This window comes from Hemitrygon akajei, chromosome 8 (genome assembly GCF_048418815.1).
Source record: "Hemitrygon akajei chromosome 8, sHemAka1.3, whole genome shotgun sequence".
Taxonomy (NCBI): domain Eukaryota; kingdom Metazoa; phylum Chordata; class Chondrichthyes; order Myliobatiformes; family Dasyatidae; genus Hemitrygon; species Hemitrygon akajei.
Window position 1 is genome coordinate 42,272,916 of NC_133131.1, and position 24,938 is coordinate 42,297,853.

Below are 24,938 nucleotides of genomic sequence, written 5' to 3' on the forward strand. Positions count from 1 at the left end.
GGTCCACAAATCAAACAGGCCATCAATGACAGGCAATTTGAAGAACTTCTAGTGAAACCCGAGAAAATTGCATTGAAGGCATTCAAAGATGTTGTTGAAAACTTTCTTGGCAACTAAAGAACGCCAAACTGCATTGAGCTGGTTGACAACATGCTTCAAGCATACAAAACCACGAAGTGTCACTAAAGATTCATTTCCTGCATTCCCATTTAATTATCTTCCCTGCAAATCCTGCTGCTGTCAGTGACGAGCCTGGTGAAAGGTTTCACCAGGACATTGTGGTCATGGAGAAATGGTATTGGGCAACCCGGAATCCATCAATGCTGGCTGATTATGCAAGAAGCCTCAGACATGGAATAAAAATTAAAATCATCAACAAAACATTTTTAGCTTAGTTGAACTATTGCAAAGCATTAACACCATTTTGCAATTAAAGGCATTATACTCAATAAAAGGTAATTTCTTGTTTCTCCAAATTCCAACGTGATACAAGTAGTCTGAAATTATATTTGTGTTCAGCTTCACGTGGTCTATCATAAAAAGAATTCTGAAGAAATTGAGAAAAATTGTTATCCAGTAGCATTGTCATTTAGGCGTTTCTAAATGCACTACCTCAGTTTTCACTATTTCTTTGCACCATTCAGTCATAGTTTTTGCACTGATTTATGTATTTATTGTCATGTTTATTATTTACAAGTACACTGCTTACTCTGAGTTTCACTTGAGCAAGGAAATGAATTGTTTCCTGGTGCAGACAACAATAAACTAATGTGAATCATTACTCAGCGGGAAGTGGGATCCTGTTCTATAATCAGAGTGCCCGTCCTTTGAAAATCACCATGAACTGTGGCCCACCACGATCACAGGGATGCCATATCTGGTAAACCATCCTTTGAGCTTGTAAATGATCTTGAAGAATGGGTCCTTTAAACCGAAGTTTGTAAAGTAACTGCCATGTTCCAATCTGATCTGATTTTCACTGAGAATCAGTCTCAATCCTTTCTAGAAAGTCTCACGTTCTGCACATGTGCTCTGTCTCTCTGTTCACGCGGGGAAAGTGAGTACTTTCTCGTTTTGTGTGGAGTCAACCACTCAAACCCAGTAGTGAGAAACAAACACTTCTGATCATTGGAAATAATTCGGAAAATATGTATCTCGGGTGGTCGATGGTTACAACATAGAAACATTGAAAACCTACAGCACAATACTGCAGGTGTGCTGAGTATGTCCTTACCTTAGAAATTACCTAGGGTTACTCATAGTTCTCTACTTTTCTAAGCTCCATGTACCTATCCAGGCGTCGAGCTGTTCTCCGATCTTGGCAATTTACTTGCAAACGTTTTGTCACCATGCGAGGAAACATCGTCAGTGCGCGATTCATTGTCAGCTTGATGGCAACCTCCAACCTGATGGCATGAATATCGATTTCTCGAACTTCCGGTAATTACCCCCTCCCCCTCACCATTCCCCATTCTCCCCCTCACCATTCCCCATTCTCCATTTCCACCTTCTCTTCTCACCTACTTCCCTTTGGTGCTCCTCCCCCTTCCATGGTCTTCTGTCCTCTCCTATCAGATTCCCCCTTCTCCAGTCTTTATCTCTCACCAATCAACTTTCCAGCTCTCTTCTTCACCCCTCCTCCTCTCCCAGTTTCACCTATCACCTGCCACCTTGAACTCCTTCTTCCCGTTCCCCCATCTTCTATTCTGACTTCTTCCCCCTTTCTTTCCAGTCCTAATGAAGGGTCTCGTCCCAAAAAGTCGACTGTTTACTCTTTTCCATAGATGCTGCCTGACCTACTGAGTTCCTCCAGCAACTTGTGGGTTGCTTTGGATTTCTAGTATTTGCAGATTTTCTTGCGTTTTCAAGTAAGTTGCCAAGATCGGAGAAAAGCTACAACCCAACCACTTTTGATCAGCTTGAGAACCAAAAGTGTCAGATGCTGGAAATCTGAGATGAAAACAAAAAATAGCGGGAACATTTAGTAGGACAGGTAGGATCTGTGCATAGAGAAATAATTCAGGTTGACGTCTTTCTATGATTTGCATGTCCATATGAATTTCAGTATATGAAGTAGTTTTTATTTGATATTAAAAGCAGATAATGCTAAACTATTGAGAATTACCCAACTATTCCCCACCATCACTACTTCGGCATCATTTCCTGTCAGTCACCTTACATAAAGTCACTTCATCTATTTATACTGATTGTTTTTTCACTGTGTCCTTAACTCTTGTGTTTTTATAGGCTGCATCGGATCCGGAGCAACAACTATTCCGTTCTCCTTTTCAATTGTGTTCTTAGGAATGACAATAAATAATTTTGAAACTATTACTGGCATCTTCTGTTCTTATTTCAGATTTCTAACATCTGTAGATTTTTAAAGTCTTCATAACCATATTTTAAATCCGTTTTTATTGCAAAATTTTACCCCTCGAGGTAAAAGTTAATTAATAATCCTAGTAATTAAAAAAGCACCTCAGTTTTTTGTGTGTAGACAAATAAAGAAAGGGGCTGGCTGGCTTGCTCCTTTAAATGACGGCCACGTCACTCAGGCTGAAGCGGAGACAAAGCGGCAGCGAGGGGCTGTTAAAGGGGAGGTTTGCGGCCTAGCAGAGCTTGGGCCGCGGTTATTACTGAGCTTTCCTGACAGGTCAGTGAGGGCGAGCCGGGTGGGCGGGAGGCTCCATCGGGCCGGGGAGGGTGGCGGTCTATCCCCGAGTTGAGAATGGGCTGCAGGCTGCCCTGGACCTGCTTCCTATGGCCCGTGGCTGTTTATGCGAGAGGGGATTAACGTTGAACGACTCAACGTGTCTGGGCCAGGAGGCCTCGGCCTCGATTTTGTGGCGTAGCCGCTTCCAAGAAGGGGATGAGGGGAAAACAAGGGACAGGTAAGATGCTGCTTAGGTAGGAAGAGCACGCTGGTTTAGCAGTGTTGTTGATGGTGGTTAAAAAGTTTAACCACACACAGCTTCAGTCCTGACGCTGTGAATAAGGTGTCAGGGGACTCCCCTTATCTCCTGATAGCCGTCTTCAGTCGTGTCGCCTAGTATATGCAGCGTGACCAATTGGGTGCCGTAAAGCGCTTTACAGTTTAAATACCTCTCTTCTCTCGAACAGAAGATATAAAAGCCTGACAGCACGTTCTATGAATCTCAAAGACAACTTCTACCTCTTTGTTAATAGTTCCCAAGGACTCTAGACCTCCCAATCTATCTCGTTATAATCCTGCACCTTATTGTTTACGTGAAATGCACTTCATCTGTAACTGTTACATATTATTCTGCGGCGTTATTGTTTACCTCGATGCACCATGTAACGATAAACACAAGAGATTCTGCAGATGCTGGGAATCCACAGAAACACACCCAGATGCTGGAGGAACTCAGTAGGTCAGACAGCGTCTATGGTAGTTTATTCCTCTCCATAGATGATGCCTGACCTGTTGAGTTCCTCCTGCATTTTGTGTTTGTTGCGCTGTGTAATGGTCTGTATGAACAGTAGCCAAGTCTACCTGCGACAATAACAAACCAATTCCAAATCTTTTGAAGAACGGGCACTTGTGATGTATAGGACATGTGGTGGCATGTTTATGCACAGCAAGATCCCTCAAACTGGAAGGTGCGAACAAGCAGATCGACAGTTTTGTTTGGTGGAAATACATTGGGGGCAGTGGTGAGAATTCTGCTCGAAATAGTGCTGTGGAATTGTGTACAGTACATCCCTTTGAAAGGGCAGAGTTAGTTTAATGTGTCTTAAAGGTTGACAATTTATGGCACTGTGCATAGTACTGTAATTCATTGTAGTGACAACATAGGTTCTTATTCTGTGGATTATTATCTGGATTTGGTGTTTAACTGTACAGCTTTTTAAACTAGCAGTAGAGGAACAGATTAAAATATTCACACCAAAGGTCTGGAACTTACTGTGCCATTAGATCCAGTCCATTTGTTCACCATGGCATAATTTCCCAGTTATGCTCTTGTTTTAAAAAAAACTTTATCTATGCTGAGGTTTTTAGTTGCTCCATCACACATTACTGGATTTTCTGAGGAGTTGGGGGAGGATTTTCTAAGCTTTAACATGATTTATAATAACGAACAAACAACTTCTGCCTAAATGTCTTACCCCATCCCTGATATATTTATTTTTTTTCCCCCCTCCTTTTTTCTCTCTGTCTTTCTGCCCATCACTCTGCCTGTTCTCCATTTCCCTCTGGTGCTCCCCTCCCCCTTTCTTTCTCCCTAGACCTCCCATCCCACGATCCTTTCCTTTGTCCAGCTCTGTATCCCTTTTGCCAGTCACCTTTCCGGCTCTCAGCTTCACCCCACCCTCTCCAGTCTTCTCCTGTCATTTCGCATTTTCCCCTCCCCCTCCTATTTTCAATTCTCTTACTATCTTTCCTTTTGGTTAGTCCTGACGAAGGGTCTCAGCCCGAAACATCGACAGTGCTTCTTCCAATAGATGCTGCCTGGCCTGCTGTGTTCCACCAGCATTTTGTGTGTGTTGCTTGAATTTCCAGCATCTGCAGATTTCTTCGTGTTTACTCCTTCAATTAGTTGACTTGAATAAACTGAATAAATGGGGGTTGTGGAGATACTGGTGTAGAAACCCTCTCATCTGCTGAATATGGTGATGAAAGACTTTTTGTTTACCTCTCTCCATGTCTGCTCATTCTGTGATGTAATTTTCATGTATTTCAACCACATAGAATTTTTCCAGTACTTTTATTGGAGGGAAAGTTTATCAACTTGTCCTTAATGTTTCCCTTATATATTATGGTGAATATGAATGTGGTCTATTCCAAAGTGATCCCACATCCAAATCCATTGTTTTAAATATGATTTGACAAAGGCTATGCATATACATTTATGAACAAATATGATTTTTCGTAAGCTTATATTGCTCAAAAGCCTCATTCTTGAAGCAAAAGGCATTGATGATATGAAGATTGGTGGAGGAGCATATAGTGTTGAGGAAACAGGTAGGATGCAGAAGGATTTAGAATATGCACGGTCATGCACTTTAGTAGTAGAAATAAATGTGAAGTCTATTTCTAAACGGAGAAAATCCAGGAATCTGAGATGCAGAGGGACTTGGGAGTCCTTGTGCAGAACACCCTGAAGGTTAACTTGCAGGTTGAGTCAGTGGTGAGGAAGGCAAATGCCATGTTAGCATTCATTTCAGAAGGGTCTAGAATACAAGAGCAAGGATGTGATGCTAAAGCACTGGTGCGACCTCACCTTGAGTATCGTGAACAGTTTTGGGTCCTTTATCTTAGAAGATGTGCTGCCATTGGAGAGGGTCCAGAGGAGGTTCACAAGGATGATTTCAGGAATGAAAGGATCATCATACGAGGAACATTTGATGGCTCTGGGTCTGTACTCGCTGGAATTCAGAAGGATGAGGAGGGATCTCATTGAAACCTTTCGAATGTTGAAAGGCCCAGACAGAGTAGGTGTGGTAAGGATGTTTCCCATGATGGGAGAGCCTAGGACAAGAGGGCACATCTGCAGGATAGAAGGGCGCCCTTTTAAAATAGAGATGCGGAGAAATTTCTTTAGCCAAAGGGTGTTGAATTTGTGAAATTTGTTGCCACATGTAGCTATGGAGGCCGGGTTGTTGGGTGTGTTTAAGGCAGAGATTGATAGGTTCTTGATTGGACATGGCATCAAAGGGAGAAGGCCGGGAACTGGGGTTGAGGAGGAGATAGAAAAACGGATCAGCCATGATTGAATGGCTGAGTAGACTTGATGGGCCAAATGGCCTAATTCTGCTCCTATGTCTTATGGTCTATGATTTTTAAGTATATTGTCAAGTTGTAGTAGTTTGAGGTTTTTGTTTTAAAAGCAATGCTTATGGATTTTAACATTAAATCTTTGATTTTCTTTAGATTTTCACACCAGATATGGAAAAATGATTAATTGATCTCTGTTACTGTGAGATAGTAGAATGCACAGTTTTCTTGTACTCCTACTTCAGCCTTTATTTCCACATCACAACAGAAATGACATTTCTGTGCAGGAAGGACCCAACTAGTTCTATTCTACGTTGGTTTACATGTTTCTGTGAGAGTTCAAGTTTATTGCCATCTGACTGTACATGTATAGATCCAAAGGAAACAAAAGTTCCTCCAGACCACCATGCACCTACAAAACATTTAACACACACATAAACCAAAACATCTCCATAAAGCAGTGAGTAAAATAATTCAAAATGAATGCAGCATAGTTAAACAGTAGAGTATACAGTAAGCAGCTTGCTGACCTAGTGACGAGACCTTGGTGAAGGCAGGGTATTCATTAGTTTCACAGCCTGAGGGAAGAAACTGTTACACAAACTAACGGAGATGGGAGTAGACTCTCACATGGTGGATTGGATAGTGGACTACTTGACAGATAGACCTCAGTATGTGCGGTTGGGAGACTGTAGGTCTGACACAGTGGTCAGCAGCACAGGAGCACCGCAGGGAACCGTACTCTCTGCGGTCCTGTTCACCCTGTACACATCAGACTTCCAATATAACTCGGAGTTCTGCCATGTGCAGAAGTTCGCTGATGACACGGCCATAGTGGGGTGTGTCAGGAATGGACAGGAGGAAGAGTATAGGAAACTGATACAGGACTTTGTGATATGGTGCAACTCAAACTACCTCCGTCTCAATATCACCAAGACCAATGAGGTGGTGGTGGACTTTAGGAGATCTAGGCCTCATATGGAGCCAGTGATCATTAATGGAGAATGTGTGGAGCAGGTTAAGACCTACAAGTATCTGGGAGTACAGTTAGACGAGAAGCTAGACTGGACTGCCAACACAGATGCCTTGTGCAGGAAGGCACAGAGTCGACTGTACTTCCTTAGAAGGTTGGCGTCATTCAATGTCTGTAGTGAGATGCTGAAGATGTTCTATAGGTCAGTTGTGGAGAGCGCCCTCTTCTTTGTGGTGGCGTGTTGGGGAGGAAGCATTAAGAAGAGGGACGCCTCACGTCTTAATAAGCTGGTAAGAAAGGCGGGCTCTGTCGTGGGCAAAGTACTGGAGAGTTTAACATCGGTAGCTGAGCGAAGGGCGCTGAGTAGGCTACGGTCAATTATGGAAAACTCTGAACATCCTCTACGTAGCACCATCCAGAGACAGAGAAGCAGTTTCAGCGACAGGCTACTATCGATGCAATGCTCCTCAGACAGGATGAAGAGGTCAATACTCCCCAATGCCATTAGGCTTTACAATTCTACCGCCAGGACTTAAGAACTTTTTTAAAAGCTATTATTAATGCTTTTTGAGATAGTGATTTAGATGCATATCATATTTTTTACTGAGTTAAGTATTGTATGTAATTAGTTTTGCTACAACAAGTGTATGGGACATTGGAAAAAAAGTTGAATTTCCCCATGGGGATGAATAAAGTATCTATCTATCTATCTATCAGAGTCTGGCTGTCTGAGTCCTGATGCTCCTTCCTGCTGATAGTAGGTCAAAGAAATTGTGGGATGGGTGGGAGGAATCCTCAACAATGCTTTGGGTCCTTCGTCAGCAAAGCTACTGGTATATGACACAAATAGGGAGGTGGGGGAGACACAGTAATTCTCTGCGGTTTTTACTATCCAATGTAAGGTGCTGCGGTCTGATGCCTTGCAGTCTCCATACCACACAACGATGCAGCCAAACAGGACACTCTCAATAGTGCTCCTGTAGAAAGTTGTTAGAATGGGAGTGGGGAGGTTTGCATGTACCTTTCTCCTCAAAAAGTGTACTGCGCCTTCTTGACTAGAAAGGTGGTGTTTTGAATTCAGATTAGATTGTCTGTTATGTGCATACCAAGGAACTTTGTGCTCTTCACTCTCTCCACAGCAGAGCCATTGATGCTCAATGGAGAGCGATTGATCTGTGCCTTCTAAAGTCCACGCTCAGAGATTCGACATTTTAGTGTATCATTACTCCAGTTGTAAAGCACTGTATTACTGATTGCATGTTCTATTTCCTTTGCCTCTCTGTAATTCTGCCCTCTGGCCGTTATGCCACAGGCGTTTAGGGCAGCAATGAAGGTCCTCTGTCTCTGGCGGTGTTAGTAGCTCTGTTTTCACCACTGTCAGTCATGCAAGTTCCAGGTGGAGACTCAGGAATACTGTCACACTCAGATGTAGAAGGATTCGTCATTGGTGTTTCCGTAACAGTTGTATTTTACCAGCTTTGAGCTGAATCCCTGAACCTGGAGGGCCACCCTTAGTGTGGCCTCTGCCCTTTGACCTGTTTGGCATGGGTGACTCTACCAAGAGCCAAAGCATGAAGCTCTGACTCCAGCCAACATAGGTCATTGAGGTCGCAAGCTTCCAAACCCCACAACAAGGTTGTGGTCCTCTTGGAGGTCTAATTCTAAAGCTTGGAAGTAACATTGTTTTATTAGTCAGAACAAAATAGTTGGTTGACATGATGTTTATCGCCTTTTCAAAAATGCATTTTTCAAAATGAAAGATCAGATTCACTTTCAAATGAATCTGTATAATCGTAGGTTCACCTTATAAAATGATGGATCATTGTGTATGAATAGAGGGGGAGTGCTGAGAAGTTGAATTGTAATGAGGCTCTTCTGTAACAAAGCAAAATGCATTTTGTGTAAAAAGGCTGATGTTGTTTGAGAAGTTGGGCTTGGCTGCAGGATTTTTTTTGGATATAGTTGACCAGCAGCTTATGTCTACATTGATTTCTAGTTTAGCAACATGTGATTTTTAAGAAACCCCTTGAGCATAGGACCAGAAAGGAATTTTTGTTTAAAACATTGAAGACGTGTTGCTGGCAATTAATGGCAGCCATTGAGAATTAACATTTTCCTTTTGGAGTTTTGCACATTTGTTAAAATAACTGATCTCATTTTTGTTTGATGTGCATGATTTTATTTGATTTTGGTGGGGGAGTAAAATAAAGTAAATGAATGTGGACAGACAAGGAATTGTGAAGTTATGTGAAAGAAAACTAATATACCTGCAAGAAATAATTTAGTTACATTTAAAATACAACAAAGTGAATAATTCTGTGATCACTGGCAAACTGTTGGTTGGATTTAAGAGTTGCTCAGTATAATTTGACAAGTTCAGATCTGCTGTCGTGAAGTATAAAAATGAACAAGCTGTCACAAAATTAAAAGACTGTTAAAATTTAAGATGTTTGTTCAGTCATCGGCGCACACAGGGGCCACATTGAATCAAGTGGGTGGACCTCTCAGTTGTTTCATCTGAGCCCCTGTGGGGGGAGCTCTGGAACATGAGTTCTAACTTGACAGAAAGTACAGTCAGCCCTCCTCATCCGCGGGGTCCCAGTGCATGGATTCAACCAGCCGCGGATCGGGAAAACCCGGAAGTTCTGTCTCCAGCACTTGTTGTTTGAGCATGTACGGACTTTTTTCTTGTCATTATTCCCTAAACAATACAGTACAACTATTTACATAGCATTTACATTGTATTAGGTATTATAAATAATCTAGAGATAATTTAAAGTATACAGGAGGATGTGCGTAGGTTACCATGGATCAGAAATTGAAAAAAAACGGAAGTTCTCTAAGTCGGAACAGGTACATCAGGTATTATTTAGTGTCAGTTAGTCAAATGTTTGTCTTAGTATATAGTATATATTTTACCTTTCTATGCATATAAAATATTTAAGAAACGTGTGTATTTCAATAATTAAACCACTGCGTTGCTTAGTAATGATTGTAGCTTTCATCGGGGCAGGGCCTTCACATGTGCCATTATTCTCACTTTATTCCTTAAAATTGTTCCGATCGTTGACTGTCTGTAACCTAACGCTTTTCCAATGACCGATGGTGTTTCACCTCTTTCCGATCGCTTTATTATTTCCATTTTATTATTCAATTGTGATCGTTTTCCAGAACAGAAACACTGTGGGCAGCGGGTCCCGAGCTCTGCCGGGTCCTAAAGTCCACCGACTTGAGCATCCGCGTTTTTTAGTATCTGCGGGAGGGGGTCCCGGAACCAATCTCCCACAGATAAGGAGGGCCGGCTGACTGTATCTGCCAGTGGATTCTAAAAATGATCTGTGAAAGCATGGTAAATAATTTTTAAAAAACAATGTCCCTGACCTTGATAAACCCTGCAATATGCAGTGACCTAGTTATGAGAGCCGTGTTTCCGTTCTCCAAGAATGAAAGTGGAGTAATATTGAGATGGGAATTTGTTAATACTGTATATACAATTTCCTCTCTACAGCAATGTCCTCAGTGCATTTATACAAAAAAAAATCCAAAGGTATTATGTCTATGAACTGGTTCTGTAAATCACAATGCGAAGTGGTAATCTTCTGCCCCAGTATTCAAAGATGTAATATGCTTATTGCTAGGACAGAAGATTATGCTGTTTCTGGGCTTAAAATGACTATTTCCTTGGAAGCAGACTTGTCACTCACACTGGTGCTTTATTAAACAAATACTATTGATGATAAATTTAACAGACATCTTTATAAGGGAGAAGTAGCTAGATGCAAACAATGAATTTGTGCAATGTTTTGAATTAGCTGTAGTCACAGAGACTAAAAGTTGACTTGTCTTATTAACTGAATTATTCATCTGATAGCAAATAAACATTTTTAGCCAAATGCATTTATAAAAATCACAAAGGTGCCCTGAGTGGAACCAAAATTAAAGACCAAAAATATCAATTCTTGAATATATATCCTACTTGTTGTCTAAATCATAAATTAATAAGAATTTTGTGGTCTGACAACTTCTGTGATCCAGCATGTTTTGAATCTATAATATAAATGTATGCTCACTGACTAAATCTGACTAAGATCTAGGACTAATTTCTAACTAATCAGTGCAACTTTCATGATCTCATCCAATTTAGAGAAATGGGATTAATTTGAAATCCTGATGGTTTAGCCTCTGGCTCAGTGTGTGACTTGACAGTCCAGGATGTATGGTTAGGGTTGGGCTAAGAATGTGAGGTAGGGTCCAAGGTGCCCTGTATTCCCTGTTCCCTTTAAACTCACTGGGTTTACTGGAAAAATTACTACACCGTTGTGTAAAATGATTTTAAAAAAATATTAAAAGTTTGTTGAGTTATTAGATTAACATCTAATAGCCTAGAAAATGTGTTGGTCTAACACCACCAAAATCGCAAGCATACTAGTTCATCAGTGTTGTACTACAGTATAAAAACACAAAATGCTGGCAGAACTCAGCAGGCCAGATAGCATCTATGGGAGGAGGTAGTGACGACGTTTCAGGCCGAAACCCTTCATCAGGAGGGTTCATGACTCCTGATGAAGGGTTTTGGCCCGAAACGTCGTCACTACCTCCTGCCATAGATGCTGTCTGGCCTGCTGAGTTCTGCCAGCATTTTGTGTTTTTTATTTAATTCCAGCATCTGCAGATTCACTCATGTTGCCTTTGTACTACAGTATATTTGCTTGGCCAGTCCAAAAATCCATTGATCTGGATACCAATCTTAGCATCTGGCTTCTTGCTTTATTATTCCTATCAATTTACTCTTTACTGTATAAAATATTATACAGTATTTTATACTGTATAATAGTGGTTTCCACATTCTTATTAGTTAATGATTTTACTGATTTCATATTGGATTTATTAGTATCAATTTTATTTGTGATCTATAGTTTATGCTTCCTGCACAGTGCTAGCTGACCCAAATCCCTTGCGATTCACCAGTTTGAAATGTATAGACTGAAAGGTACAAGTTTCATTAGCTGATATGATGCTAGCAACTTGAGCTAAGATGTAATTATCTGAGGTTGTGTCAAGAAAGGTACATTAATATTACTCCCTTTGTCCAACAACAACTAACTTCCCGAGTATTGGACTGATAGAGTAGTATAGCACAGAACCCTGACCTTCAGCTCTGACTCATCCATGCTGTTACCTGACCACGGTTTTGTTTACTGTGGGTGTCACTTTAAAACACCTGGATGAGGCAGGACTATGATGTCAGTATAACAAGCTGTGACAGACCGCTGGGACTTTCGGAGAGAAGGATAGAGAGAGTGGAAGTTTTGGACTGCAAGCTGCTGGCAGGAGCTTGCTGCAACAACAGATAAAGTCTGGTACTTTCCCTTGCCCAAAGGATTGGGTTGATTAACAGCACACAATGCACATTGGATGTGTAACTGTCACTTAGTGTGATCCATACGTGGATTTTGTTGGGAGTATCCTGTGGCGACCACTTTTGTTAACCCTTACATGGTTTCAGGTATGTTATGTGGTAACCACTTATGCTAGGGTATATTCAGTGACTTGTCACCTTGTGATATTTCTACGTGGATTTCGTGATGACTTGACAGATAAGATCTTCAGCGACTGTTACTTCGTTTTCCCAGCGTGGAACCTGTGGAATTCTTCATGATCGTCTCCTCTCTACGTTTTAACGTGGATTTACCAATCCCTCCCCTCACTTATTCCGTGGATTACTGGACCTTTCTAGTTTGCCATCTTAAGACTTTAAGAACTGTTCCTACGCTTGACAGTTTGGGAGCCACACACACATAACACTGTTAACTTCTGTTAATTTCATTTAATTTTCTTTATTTTTGAGTAGATGCTAATAAATATAGTGGTTTTAACATTAAAACCTGACTTAATTTGTGATCTATTGCTGCTGGTACATAACAATGCTAACTGAAATGCTTATCTACCCCATTTTCCTGCATTTGGCCCATATCCCTCTCCTTTCCTATCATGTACCTGTGCAAATACTTTTTAACTATTGTAATTCCACCTGCCTCTACCACCTCTGGCAGCTTGCTCCATGCACCTACCATCCTCTATGTGGAAAACCAAACCCTTCAGATCCTTTAAATGTTTTCCTTACACCATAAGCCTATGTCCTCGAGTTGTAAACTCCTTTATAGCACTGAAACAAGACCTTTAGTCCAACTTGTCTGTACTGAGCAAGATGCTCATTTAAGATGGTACCATTTGCGTGCATTTGACCCATAACCCTATAAACTAGGGGTTCCGAAACTTTTTTATGTCACGAACCCCTACCATTAACTGAGGGGTCTGTGGACCCCAGGTGGAGAACTCCTGCTCTAAGTCTTTCCTATTCATGTACCTGTCCAAATGTTTTTTAAATGTTTTTGTACCTGCCTCAGACATTTCTTCTAGCATTGGAGCTTCCACCTTTGGGAAAGGGGTGGTGGGGAATCGGTGGAACTACCTTGTTTCTGCCCCTCATAATTTCATAAACCTCTATTAAATCACTGCTCAGCCTCCTGTGCACCAGTGAGAAAAATCCTAGACTCTATTCTAGGCAACAGCTTAGTGAATCCCCATTCTCTCTAGCAGTACCACGTGCTTGCTGTGTTGTAGTGACCAGAGCTGCACACAGCATAGCCACCCAATGCCTTGTTCAATGGAACATGACATTTCAACTCTTCAACTCAATACCTCTACCTAAAAGCTAACATCATTCCCCTATCTGCCTGTGTCATCATTTTCAAAGGATTATGAATTTGAATGTATATATTGCTTTATCAAGACTTCTAAGGCCCTTAATGTTTATTGTGTATGATGTCAACACTGAATCAGCATATCATTTTGTGAAAGTGCTATTTTGAGCACTGAGCAAGGATGACATTGGATGGCTGTATCCCACAGTCTCAATTTCTGTCTTTAGGCAGAACTAAACAGATGAGATTTATGTTTGTGAAAAACTGACAAAATATTTTTTTGCCGGGTCAGTGCTTAACAAATTTCTTTAAAACTAGCCTTAATGTTGAGATTTTTTGACTGGTTTGCTACAGAAATTAATGTAACATTACTTGGTTTATTATTTTCTCGAAGATGTGAAGTTGAACAGTGATGATTGGAACTGTTAACCATGTATCTGAAAATAAATTAACATGGTTTACCCTTGCCAACATTGGAATTGTCAATCTCTTTGAAGATTGGAATGTACATCAGGGCATGTGTGAATGACTTGATATCCTGCTGTACATTGGCTATTGCGGCATTAATTTGCTATTTGAGAAATGCGCTTTTGTAAATTGTTACCAGCTCTGCAATGTGGCAAGTTTAAGTGTAATTAGCATTGAAAATGGTGGCCAATTGTTAATTATTAGTCAAATGCTGCTATAATCAATCAGCTTTTCTTCTGCAATGGAAATTACTTTAAAGATAAATACCTTATTTTAAGTTTTTCTCTCTCCCTTCCAGGTGTTGCAGATGATCAAATAACTGACATGAAACCTCCATGTACAGGCTGCTTTCATATTTTACGCAAGTCTTGCGTCGACTAGAGAAGACTCTTCCTGTACAAAGTCAGCTAGATACTTTGGCAGCTGAAAGCCAAAGCATTTCCTCCTCGTTTTCTATTACATATTTTCAACTTGTTCATCCCTCCTCTGCACGTTTGGTTGTTAACAGTAACTGGCTGCCAACAGAGCAAGGTGTGAGGCATTGTGCATTCAGCCCAACCTTGGTGACATTCTCTTGGGCTCCTAGTTGCACATTTTTAATACCAAAAGCCAAAATGCCGGAGCAGCGATATTGTGTGGACTATGCAAAGCGTGGCACAGCTGGCTGCAGGAAGTGCAGGGAGAAACTCCCTAAGGGATCAGTGCGGATTGGAAGGATTGTGCCAAACCCGTTTTCTGAGGGAGCCGAGATGAAGGAATGGTATCACATTAAATGCATGTTTGAGAAGCTGGAAAGAGCCCGACTAAGCACCAAGAAAATTGATGACTTAACTGATCTGGAAGGTTATGAAGAACTTCAAGATCCTGAGAGAGATTTGATCAACCAACACATTAAAGGTCAGAGCAAGATCTTGACAATAGATTGCATTATTAGATGGATTCATGCAGTGGTCTTTGTGATTTTTAAATCCAGTGGGTTAATGGGTAGAATGAATTCCTTTTTCTTAGCCGTCAATGAACTGGATGGATTTGAAGTTCTGCATTTCGTAAGAGGCTAGAATTGAGCTGAAGATGAAGATGCGACTTTGCATTTGGCAGTGTTGTCCCTGTGCTGAAGATTAGGAGGGCAAATATTCATGGTTCTTGTCCTGATTACTGCCCAAAACTTTAATTAGAAAGTATGGATGTCTATTGAGAGTTACAATGTCCCTTATGCCAAATACTGTTTTTTTTTTTTGGCTCACTGTGCTTTCACATGATAAGAAGTGAAATAAGTTGGGACAACTTCCTTGGAAGCAGAAAGTGAGAATAGGCTGCTTGTCTGACTCTTCACAGGATCTTTTGTGCTGATGTCAGTGATTAATTTCCAGGAACATACATGTTTAGGAACATGGCTTTCCTAGCTTATAAATAACATGAGTCTTGGATTGTGATTTTAAAGATTGGTAGGTATGCTTCATGAAAAAGTACTAATACAGCTTTTATCTTTCTTCTAGAGCTTGCAGTCAAGAATGGCTTGTTATCTTCCAAAGTCAAGCCCTCCCAAAGTAACCCAACTGCAGCCACTCCATCACCTCGTAAATTCTCTGGCTTCTCTGGTAAAGATGTATACTCCTTTGCTGTTATTCTTCCGTGGCAATAGTCTTTGTGAAGTACTTTCCTTCACTTCATACGTTCTTCTTTCAAGAAATTCTAGCAGGTGCAGGCTTGCAGAAAAAAATTAAGATTTTATTTATGACTATCAGGTCTCAGATGACATCAGTTGGTAGAGAAGAGGTACTGCAGATTAGTTCATATTAGACAACTTTTAAGTTTCTTTTTGACTACTGTTCACTTGTATATACCTGCACATAGAACATAGAAATTTACAGCACGTTACGGCCCTTCGGCTCACAATGTTGTGCCGACCATGTAACCTACTCTAGAATCTGCCTAGAATTTCCCTGGCGCATAGCCCTCTATTTTACCTATCTAAGAGGCTCTTAAAAGACCCTATTGTATCCGCTTCCACCACCTCCACCAGCAGTGCATTCCATGCACCCACCACTATATAATAGTGAAGTAGTCAAAAGGAAAAGTTGTTGCTGCTGAATTTTTTTATTTGTTCCTGATTTTGGTGCGTGCACTTTCTGATTGGAACTGCGTATTTAATCATCCTCACACATCTGTATCTGCTCAGAACTAAATGGCACAATTAGTCTTGTCCAGAAATGGATTACTTAACGATTTTTGAGGGAGTTTTGTTCAAAATAATTATTATTGGTCATAGCTACTTCAAACTTATTGCATGTGACCAATTTTGAGAGGTGCATTTACTATTGGTAGTATTCTCCGGTTAAAATATGTGATACTATAGAGTTGAGATGAACTGCAAAGATGTATTCAGAGAGGCATCCAGATTAAGATGCATAAAAAGAACGGAATGATTCATTTCCGGGGTTTGAAGAAACAGAATGGGAGGGATCTGAATGTCAGATAAACCTGTTGGATCGCTCCGTTTATTTTTTGCTGTAATTTCAACGTGGGATGCCATGAAAGTGCATCATTTGTCATTTAATTTGATTATAGACTTTAATTTTTAAAAATTCTCAGCATGTCAGTTAGCATTTGCAAGCGAAAGCAGGTTATACAAGGAGAAAGTCAGATGCTTGAGATGTTAACACAATTTTCCCTTGCAGATACTGTTGCACTCTATGGTTTCATTAACTGTATTTCTATATAATTTTACTTGCTATAACTACAGCTAAAGCAGAATCCCTTGGTGAAGAACCCTCTACCTCCAAAAGTGCACTGTCAGTTGGAACATGTGACCCCAACCACAAGGATTGTTCCTTGCGGGAATTCCGTAAACTGTGTGCAAATATTGCAGATAAACCCAGCTATAATATTAAAACGCAGATCATACAAGACTTTCTGAAGAAGGGCACTGGTGGAGATGGTAAGTTCCTTTTCATTTCCTTTCTAACACAATTTCTACAAATGTAATCCACTGAAGTGAAGAAAAAATCCAAATGATGGGATTGTCCTTTGCTTATCAAAATGAAAGGCTTCATTCAAAGAAAAACTCTGGGAAACTCATGGCCTTGCCCCGCAATCCACATTTCCCCCCCCTAATTTTATGTTAGATGTCTTTTGAGATGGTAGTTGTCATTTCAGTGCCTGGTGATGTATCAGTGTGAAACTAGTGCAGTTTACTGGACAGTGCTAGGTAGCAATCTATTATCAATATTTCACTGTTGAGATACTTCTATTAAAATCTTTGTTATAATAGCAGTGATTGGTTAGTATTCTGTGGTGGGGACTTTTGGGTACAATTTTAGTTTTGTGATGACCCACTTTCTGCGCAGGCGAACCGGCTCACAAATAGCCAGCGAGCGGGGAGAGACTTTGGTAATGCACCTCTGACGTCATTTCTGCCCGGGGGGTGGGGGGGGGGGGAGCTAGGGATTAAAAGCCAGCGCCGCGAAGTTTGAATAAACTAATCTTGAAATGACTTACCGACTGCGTGTCATTGTCTCTAGTTCTGTATGTAGTACATCGCTACAGTTTTTTATTTGCTAGTACTTTGCATATGTAATTATTTAATTATACTATTGGGTAATTGATGCGTCTGAATAAGCTGGAAATTTGGTCACGTGCTGATTAATATGTCATCATAGATCTTTTAATTATTGCCACATAGAAGGCAGTTTTGCCCATTGGGTTCATATATACACTTGAAAGAACAATTCAATTGATGTGATGTCTCCTTTATCCCTACTGATTTCCAGGTAGCCCTGGAGCATATTCTATCTTGCATTCCCAGTAATCCCTTTCCCCTCTAATTCTTTTGCCACTTACAATACTCTCAAAAAAAATTATTTAACCAACCAGTATATCTTTGTGATGTGGGAAGAAACTGGAGCAACAGTGGAAACCATAATTTACATGATCATGGAGAGAGTATGCCAACTCCATAACACCCAAAGACATGAGCTGTGACACAGCAGCTTCAACATGTCTGCCCTTCAATATATCTGTCTCAGAAGCAGCAGTGACCATTTAATACTAATGTTTCTTTTGCTCATGGTGGTACAACATGGAAATTGGCTCTTCTCCGTTTTGCCTCAACGCTGGTCATCAATACTTATCACGTTTCCAAGTGTGTCGTCCATTGTTTCTGAGCTATGATTTTGGAGAGTGGCGCAAAAACCTTGCTGAAGCCTATGTAGACTATATGAATGGCTCTGTGGTCATCAATGCAGTTGATCGCCTTTAAATATTCAGTCAAATTAGTTGAACAGGATCTGTTCTCAACAGAGTCATACTAACAATCCCAAAGTCCTTGAGTCCTGAAATGCAGGTTAATTTTATGCATCAGAACTTTTTTCTCAATAATTTCCCATCTACTGATGTTAGACTTGCCACCTTGTGATTGCCTTGTAAAAGCCTGCTGGCACATGTGAATAAAAATACCAACTTCACTGTCCTCCAATCATATTGCACCTCCTGAGGCCTTAGTTCTAATGCATACACCTACCACAAAAAAACTAGTTACTTCATCACTTTTGTTTTTCTGTTTTTACTGAATTTATTCATAATGACTAAACAAATTAGATTTAAATATAAAGAAAAAGTGAATTGGTTACTCTTGGTGGTTAGTTTTCACCCCTTCTAAATAGTATAACATAGTTCCAGTTCAATATAAGCTACCGGTATATATTTTGTGTTGTCATAATATCTGGTGTGCCTCTGTTATCTGATGGCTCCCCTCATTTTCATAGTTCAAATTTTGGAAAATTTTCAAACTTAAGGAAAAGGTTAGGTGTGCTGCCTGAACCTGCTTAGTGTGTCTGGCACCTTCTGTTTTTATTTCAAATTTTCTAAATCTGCAGTTTTACTTTTAATTTATTGTATGAGTACACTGGTGTGCAAGTTATATGGATGTGCAAGTCCTTCTTATCCTGCCTTCCTAAAATATATACAAACGTTTGTAGATCAATTTGTACACTATTGTCTACAATAATAGTTTTTTTAATACCCTCTCAGGTAAATTCCATGGAGATGTATATCTGACTGTCAAGCTACTTTTACCAGGTGTGGTGAAAACAGTTTATAACCTGAATGACAAACAGATTGTCAAACTGTTCAGCAGAATGTTTAACTGCAACCTTGATGACATGGTTCGAGACTTAGAACAGGTTTGTTGCATTGTTTGATTTAAACTGGTATAATGGCAAACTGCTACAAATACTCAATTGAGATCATGAAGGAAGAAAGATGTAGTTGGCTATGTGGGGATTAAGTTCAGGATATGATGTTTGAGCGTATGCCTTTCATCACAACTGTTAGTTTAATTTTAGTGAAATGAAGTATAATTAATAGATAGACCAATTATTAAAAGAAAAGCATTGTTATGTAACTGCCAAGTGAATTAAAAGTAACAGCAAAGTAAGTGGCAACAGGAGAAGTATATGAAGTTTAAGGGGAGCATGAGGGAAAACTTCTTCACTCAGAGGATCGTGAGAGTATGGAATGAGCTGCCAGCACAATTGGAGCATGCAAGCTCAATATCAATGTTCAAAAGCAGTTTGGATAAGTACATGGTTGGTAGGGTTATGGAGGTCAGGATACTATAAGAAAGGTAATTCAGTAGTGAAGATGCAGTAGAGATTTGCTCAAGGTTTGCCTGGGATGGAAGTTCCTTGCTATGAGGAAAGATTGGCTAGGTTGGTTTTCTTAGGAGAGACTGAGGGTAATCTGATTGAGATATACACATTTTGAGGAGCTTAAGTGGGTAGATACTTTTCCCTTATCAGTGGAATCTATTACTAGTATGCTTAGGTTTAAGGAATGGGGTAAGAAATTCCAGAAGGAATTCCCAACTAAGAGAGATTTAGAAGAATATTTAAAACTCCATGGCGAACGTTGGTGTAAGCAAAATTCTAGAAAATGGATTAGAATGCCAAGATAGGTGGAATGGAAATTGACCCAAAAGGCCCATTTTTGTGCTGTATGATTTTGTAAAAAAAGAGAAAATGTAGGGGGAAGCTTTGGACCCACAATTCACTAAAAGCAATAATTTAGGCTTAAAATTCCTAAAATACCAATGTTTCTTTAACTACTGAATAATTTTGGAAATGAAAGTTGTAATTTAGCCACAGTAGGCAAAAACTAAGGTGAAAGTCCTAATTGATAGCTGAACTCTGTTTCTGAGAATGGGAGCAATTTTTTTTTGAAAGCTTATTGTTTTGGAAGATCTAGCATTTTGGAGTGGTTATGCAGTATTTGGAGGATGGGTAGGGTGAAGAATGGGAGCAAAATTAACAGACTTCATTGCGACAGTGGGATAAAGACTTAAATTATTTCTAAGCTGAGATGTTGTTAGCCGTAACAACCATTTTGACAGAGACTTGGAAGTATACTTGAACTTTCTGTACTGTAAAGTTCTTCGGCAATCTTTTTGCTAATTGAATCAGAGGAAAACATGAAATTCACTGCAAGTGCATTAGTGCTTAGTAATTTTCACTTGATTTTATGACTCTTTATGGGCAACCCTTGAGACATTTTCCAATGATTGGCATCTTTGTGGTTTGTACTTTGACAACTGTGTGAAGCTCATTTGGGTGTGAGACTTTTCATTCAATCCAAAGAGAGGATATAATTTCTTATTGCACCAAAACAATTGTGAATCCATTTTGGTTAAAAAGAATATTTAAACATTTGGGAGAATGGGAAGATAGTGTAAGTTATTTCCAGCCCTTACTCAATAAAATATTTTTGTAGCAATAAACCTTTTCAAAACTGAATGCTTAAACCAAACAATTACTTTTATATTGAGTAGATTTATGCCAATAAATACCATTGTTAAAAAACCGTGACATTTTCCTTTTGATCCTCCAGGAGGCATTTCAGACATAATTTGCATTGTTGGTAATGCCTCAACACCATGGATCACTTTGGTTGGAACAACTGAATGACTTATTATGCACTTGACCTTACTCCCAGTCTGTCCCAAAACTTTTGTTTTGGATTTTAATTCTTTTAATTGTTTGAGCTTGTTTGAACTCTGAGTATCGTTAATTGGTGAGCAAGTATCTATCAGAAGATTATGGATTTAAATTTGACTTTGGGGGCTTGTGGAATCTGGGATGGCCACCTCAGTAAAACGTAGAGCGCTGAGTAGTTACTGCTATCTTCATTATGAGAAATTAAACTAGTGGTCTTTCTGCCTTGAGCAGACCCATAATTTTAAAAAATAAAATCCCTTGGTTCTATCTTGAGCAGCTAAATTCTGTTCTGACATGTCCAACGTTTATCCCTCGCGCATTATCAGTAAACAAATTATCTGATTACTTGTTTTTAGGACCTTGCTATGCATGATTTGCTACAATAATTTCTGTAATACAGCAGTATTAGATTTAAAATGTCTGATTGTAAAGTGTTTTGTACATCAAGGCTTATAAACGTGCATGTATTTTATTTTTACTCCAGGGTGATGTGTCTGAGACAGTGCGCATCTTTTTTGAACAGAGTAAAAGCTTCCCCCCTGCACATAAGAGTGTCATGACAATTCAAGATGTTGACGCAGCTCTCACCCAGCTTTCTAAAATGACCAGGGAAGAAGATCAACTGAAGGAGCTGCAGGATATTGCTTCGAAGTAAGTCCCTCAGGTTTTCTGCAATGCCTACTAACCTTATTTAGAAAGAAGGATGCTAATGGCTTTCAACCACAGATCTGCATAAGTCTCTCAACCTCCTCTGTATTGGCAGTCATACGTGAAACAGAATGGTGACATTTACCTGGATGAAAGACCCTAAGGTTGCTGAAATGCACAATCAATATTTTTCCTGGTTTAAAGTAAACTGAATTTCAGGTAGGTGTCTTTGCTGGGTATAATGTTAAATTTGTTCTGTCCTTTCGTCTGTAGTGACTTCTTTCACTAATTTTAGTGGTGATGACTGTGAGGAAGGCTTCATGTACACAGCATTTGCTGTTGTGGCCTTTATTTCACTGTGATTCAAAAACCTGTGAAGAGGATTTTATTGAACCGTACTACTTTTTTATAGTCCCCTCACATATGACTGCAGCAATAGCTGGTCACAAAGATATCTAACTGACATGTGTTTGCTGGTTTCTCAGAATGAAGCCATTCTGGGCTGAAGCATTAAGATTTAATGTTATAACCCATAATGGTATTAAAAGATTAGGAAATACGTACTGATCTGAAGTGTGGATGTACAATAACTGTAATTATGTATTTGAAATTAATCTTGTGGGGGCATCCTTGTTTGTAAATTGATTTGTGCTTAAACTGATGCCTGTATGTAAGCATAGTATCTAGTTTGCATGTTTTGTGAAAGTTTAGCATTTTTGCATATTAGTTCTGTGGCAGGGAAGATTATTTGGATTTTTGAGTCTTTTCTGCTTGCCTTAACCTAAATATTTCTGCTTCTGCATTTTTGATTTACCTTTTCAAGTTGATGCTTTGATACTACTTTGACAAGTATTAATGTCCAAATGACTCTTACTAAAGACCCAGAATGAATAAATAAACTTGCTCTCAAGGTTTGAATCTGAATATTCATCCTCAAGATCTTTCTCACATATTGAGAGCTAGGAGTATCAGACCTCATTCTCAATTAATGGGCAAGCAGATTTGTTGAAGGAAAGGTGCTACACATTTGTTGGGAATATTCTATTAAATTTCTTAAATTTTGATTAAAACACCTAATCTTTTAGCCCTTCTGCCCACCATATTTGTGCACACTGTGATGTCAAATTAATTTGATCTACCTGAACATGGTCTATATCCCTGGAATCTCTGTTTGGTTATGTATCTCTCTAAATGCCTCTTAAATTTGCTGTTGTATCCATTTCTATCACTTATCTCCCCAACTGCACATTATAGGCACTTAAAACTTGTTTCATACATTTTCTTTAAACTTTTTCCTCTCACCATCTCACCTTAAACCTGCTCTCTGTCGTATTTGATTTTTCTACCCGTGGGGGAAAAAGATGCTGACCATTTATGCTTCTTAGCCTTCTGCTCTCCAAAGAAAGCCAATTTTGTTCACCCTCTCAGCAGCTAATACTCTCCAATGCAGGCAACGTTGTCATGGAGGCTTTAGAAAAGGTTCACATATAGTGTGGCAACCAGAATTGCACACAATACTTCAAATATTGCCCAGCTAAGGATTTATACAGCTGTAATGTATCTTTCCAGCTATTATACTTAATTCCCCAATTAATGAAGGCAAGCATGCTGTGTGCCATCTTTACCATCATATTCACATGTGTTGCCACTTTCAGGGAGCTGTGGACTTGCACTTGTGGTCTATCTGTATGTCTGTGCTCCTAAGGGCCTTCCCATTTATCGTACACTTTTGCATTTGATCTCTCACTTGTCTAAAAGAAACTCCACCTGCCACATTTTTCTTTCCACATTTCCAGCTAATTATATCTTCCGGTATTTTTTGACAATCTAATTCACTTATCTGCCATTCCACTGATTTTTGTCATCTGGAAACTTGCTAACTAGATCAACCACATTTTCAAGAAAATCATAGATCCACAGCAGAGGTCTCAGCACTGATCATTGTGAGGCACTGCTGATCACAGACCTCCAGTCACAAAATCACCCCTCCACCTTGACCCTTTGTCTTCTGTGACCAAGTTGAACGTGGCTCTAATTTGCCAACTCGCTGTGGATGCCATGTGACATGATCTTCAGGACCAGCCTACCATGGAGGGACCTTGTCAAATGGTTTACCAAAATCCATTGCCCTACCCTTGTCAATCATCTTTGTCACCTCCTCAAATTGAAGGTGCCCACACAAAACCTTGATGACTTTAACAAATTGAAGTAAATCCTGTTCTTAAGGTTGTTCAGTCAGGATCTAGTCCTTTCCCGGCATATATGACTTCCAGCCGGGTACAGGTATTGATTATAACCGACATTTCGATTACTAACTCTGCCATCTTCTTCAGGGATGAAGCCTGGGCTTATCTAGACTAGTGGTATTTATACCCTGCCCCCCCAGTAGACTGTCCCTCCAGATTGGTTAGTCCTCGTCCAGTCAGATTTCTACTTTCCCACTTTGTTTGCAATCGAAGCACTCGGCAGAGATGGTGCTCGGTGTCGGAGGCTCGAAGTTTTCGGACGGACTCGGAGTTGGCTGTGGTCGGAGCTCCCAAAGTGCTGTATCGGCAAGCTGCAGAGCTGGAAGTTCATGGCAGGAAGAGTTTTTCTTCCTTCTACTGTCTGCATGAGATGATAGGCTGTCGGGACTTTGAGACTTTCTTTTAAACCGTGCCATGGACTGCTCTTTATCAGATTACGGTATTGCTTTGCACTGTTGAAACTATGTGTTATAATTATGTGGTCTTTGTCAGTTAGTCTTTTATCAATTATGGTATTGTCTGCACTGTTGAAACTATATGTTAACTATAATTATATGTAACTATGTGGTTTTGTGTAGGTCTTGTAGCTTTAGGTTTGTCTGTTGGGTTTGCAGTTCCTTTCCCGGGAACGTGCTAAGACAGTAGCGCGATATCAATACGCAGCAGCCTCTCCGGACTCTGGATTGGGGATTACCAAAGGTTATGTGGTTTTTTTTGTGTGGTCTGTTTTGTGCTTTTTCGTGATATCATTCCAGGGAACGTTGTCTCATTTTTTAACTGCATTGTACTTGTGGTTTATAAATGACAATAAACTGAATCTGAATCCTGTTCTTAGAGCAAGACCTTTGTCTTTGTTAAAATTCTTTTCCTCTAGTTTTATTTTAATGGCTTCCTTTACCACGCAGTCCCAAAAGCCATTGGCACGGCATAGCAGTTTTGTGCCGAAGTCAATCCTACGGCCACTGCGATTGTAGTGTTCTGCTACCATCAATTTCTCCAGGTAACCCAAATGGATACACCTCCTGTGCTCCTTGATGTGGATTTCCATCATTCACTGGGGATCTTGTAAGTGCCAGCTGACCTGAGTCCCAGATCATCTTTACTATAATTACATTTTTTCTGAACTACGATCACTGTAATCTGCAGCTTGTATTTTCCTTTGGGTAGTTGTGC

At 39.9% G+C, this 24,938-nt stretch overlaps 1 protein-coding gene across 3 annotated transcripts in view; it reads left to right on the forward strand.

The window, feature by feature from the left end:
- Nucleotides 1-1,683: 1,683 nt before the first annotated feature.
- Nucleotides 1,684-24,938, forward strand: part of lig3 (ligase III, DNA, ATP-dependent) — a 67,274-nt gene continuing 44,019 nt past the window's right edge. Inside the window, exons 1-6 of one of the 3 annotated variants that reach the window (XM_073053688.1) lie at nucleotides 1,684-1,993; nucleotides 14,181-14,779; nucleotides 15,379-15,480; nucleotides 16,626-16,820; nucleotides 18,911-19,062; nucleotides 21,356-21,522. In XM_073053688.1, coding sequence (XP_072909789.1) covers nucleotides 14,218-14,779; nucleotides 15,379-15,480; nucleotides 16,626-16,820; nucleotides 18,911-19,062; nucleotides 21,356-21,522 — 1,178 coding nt within the window. In that variant the 5' untranslated portion in view covers nucleotides 1,684-1,993; nucleotides 14,181-14,217. Of the gene's footprint in view, nucleotides 1,994-2,562; nucleotides 2,654-2,680; nucleotides 2,892-14,180; nucleotides 14,780-15,378; nucleotides 15,481-16,625; nucleotides 16,821-18,910; nucleotides 19,063-21,355; nucleotides 21,523-24,938 lie in introns of those variants that run through there. The other 2 variants (XM_073053686.1, XM_073053685.1) reach the window with 2 other exon arrangements.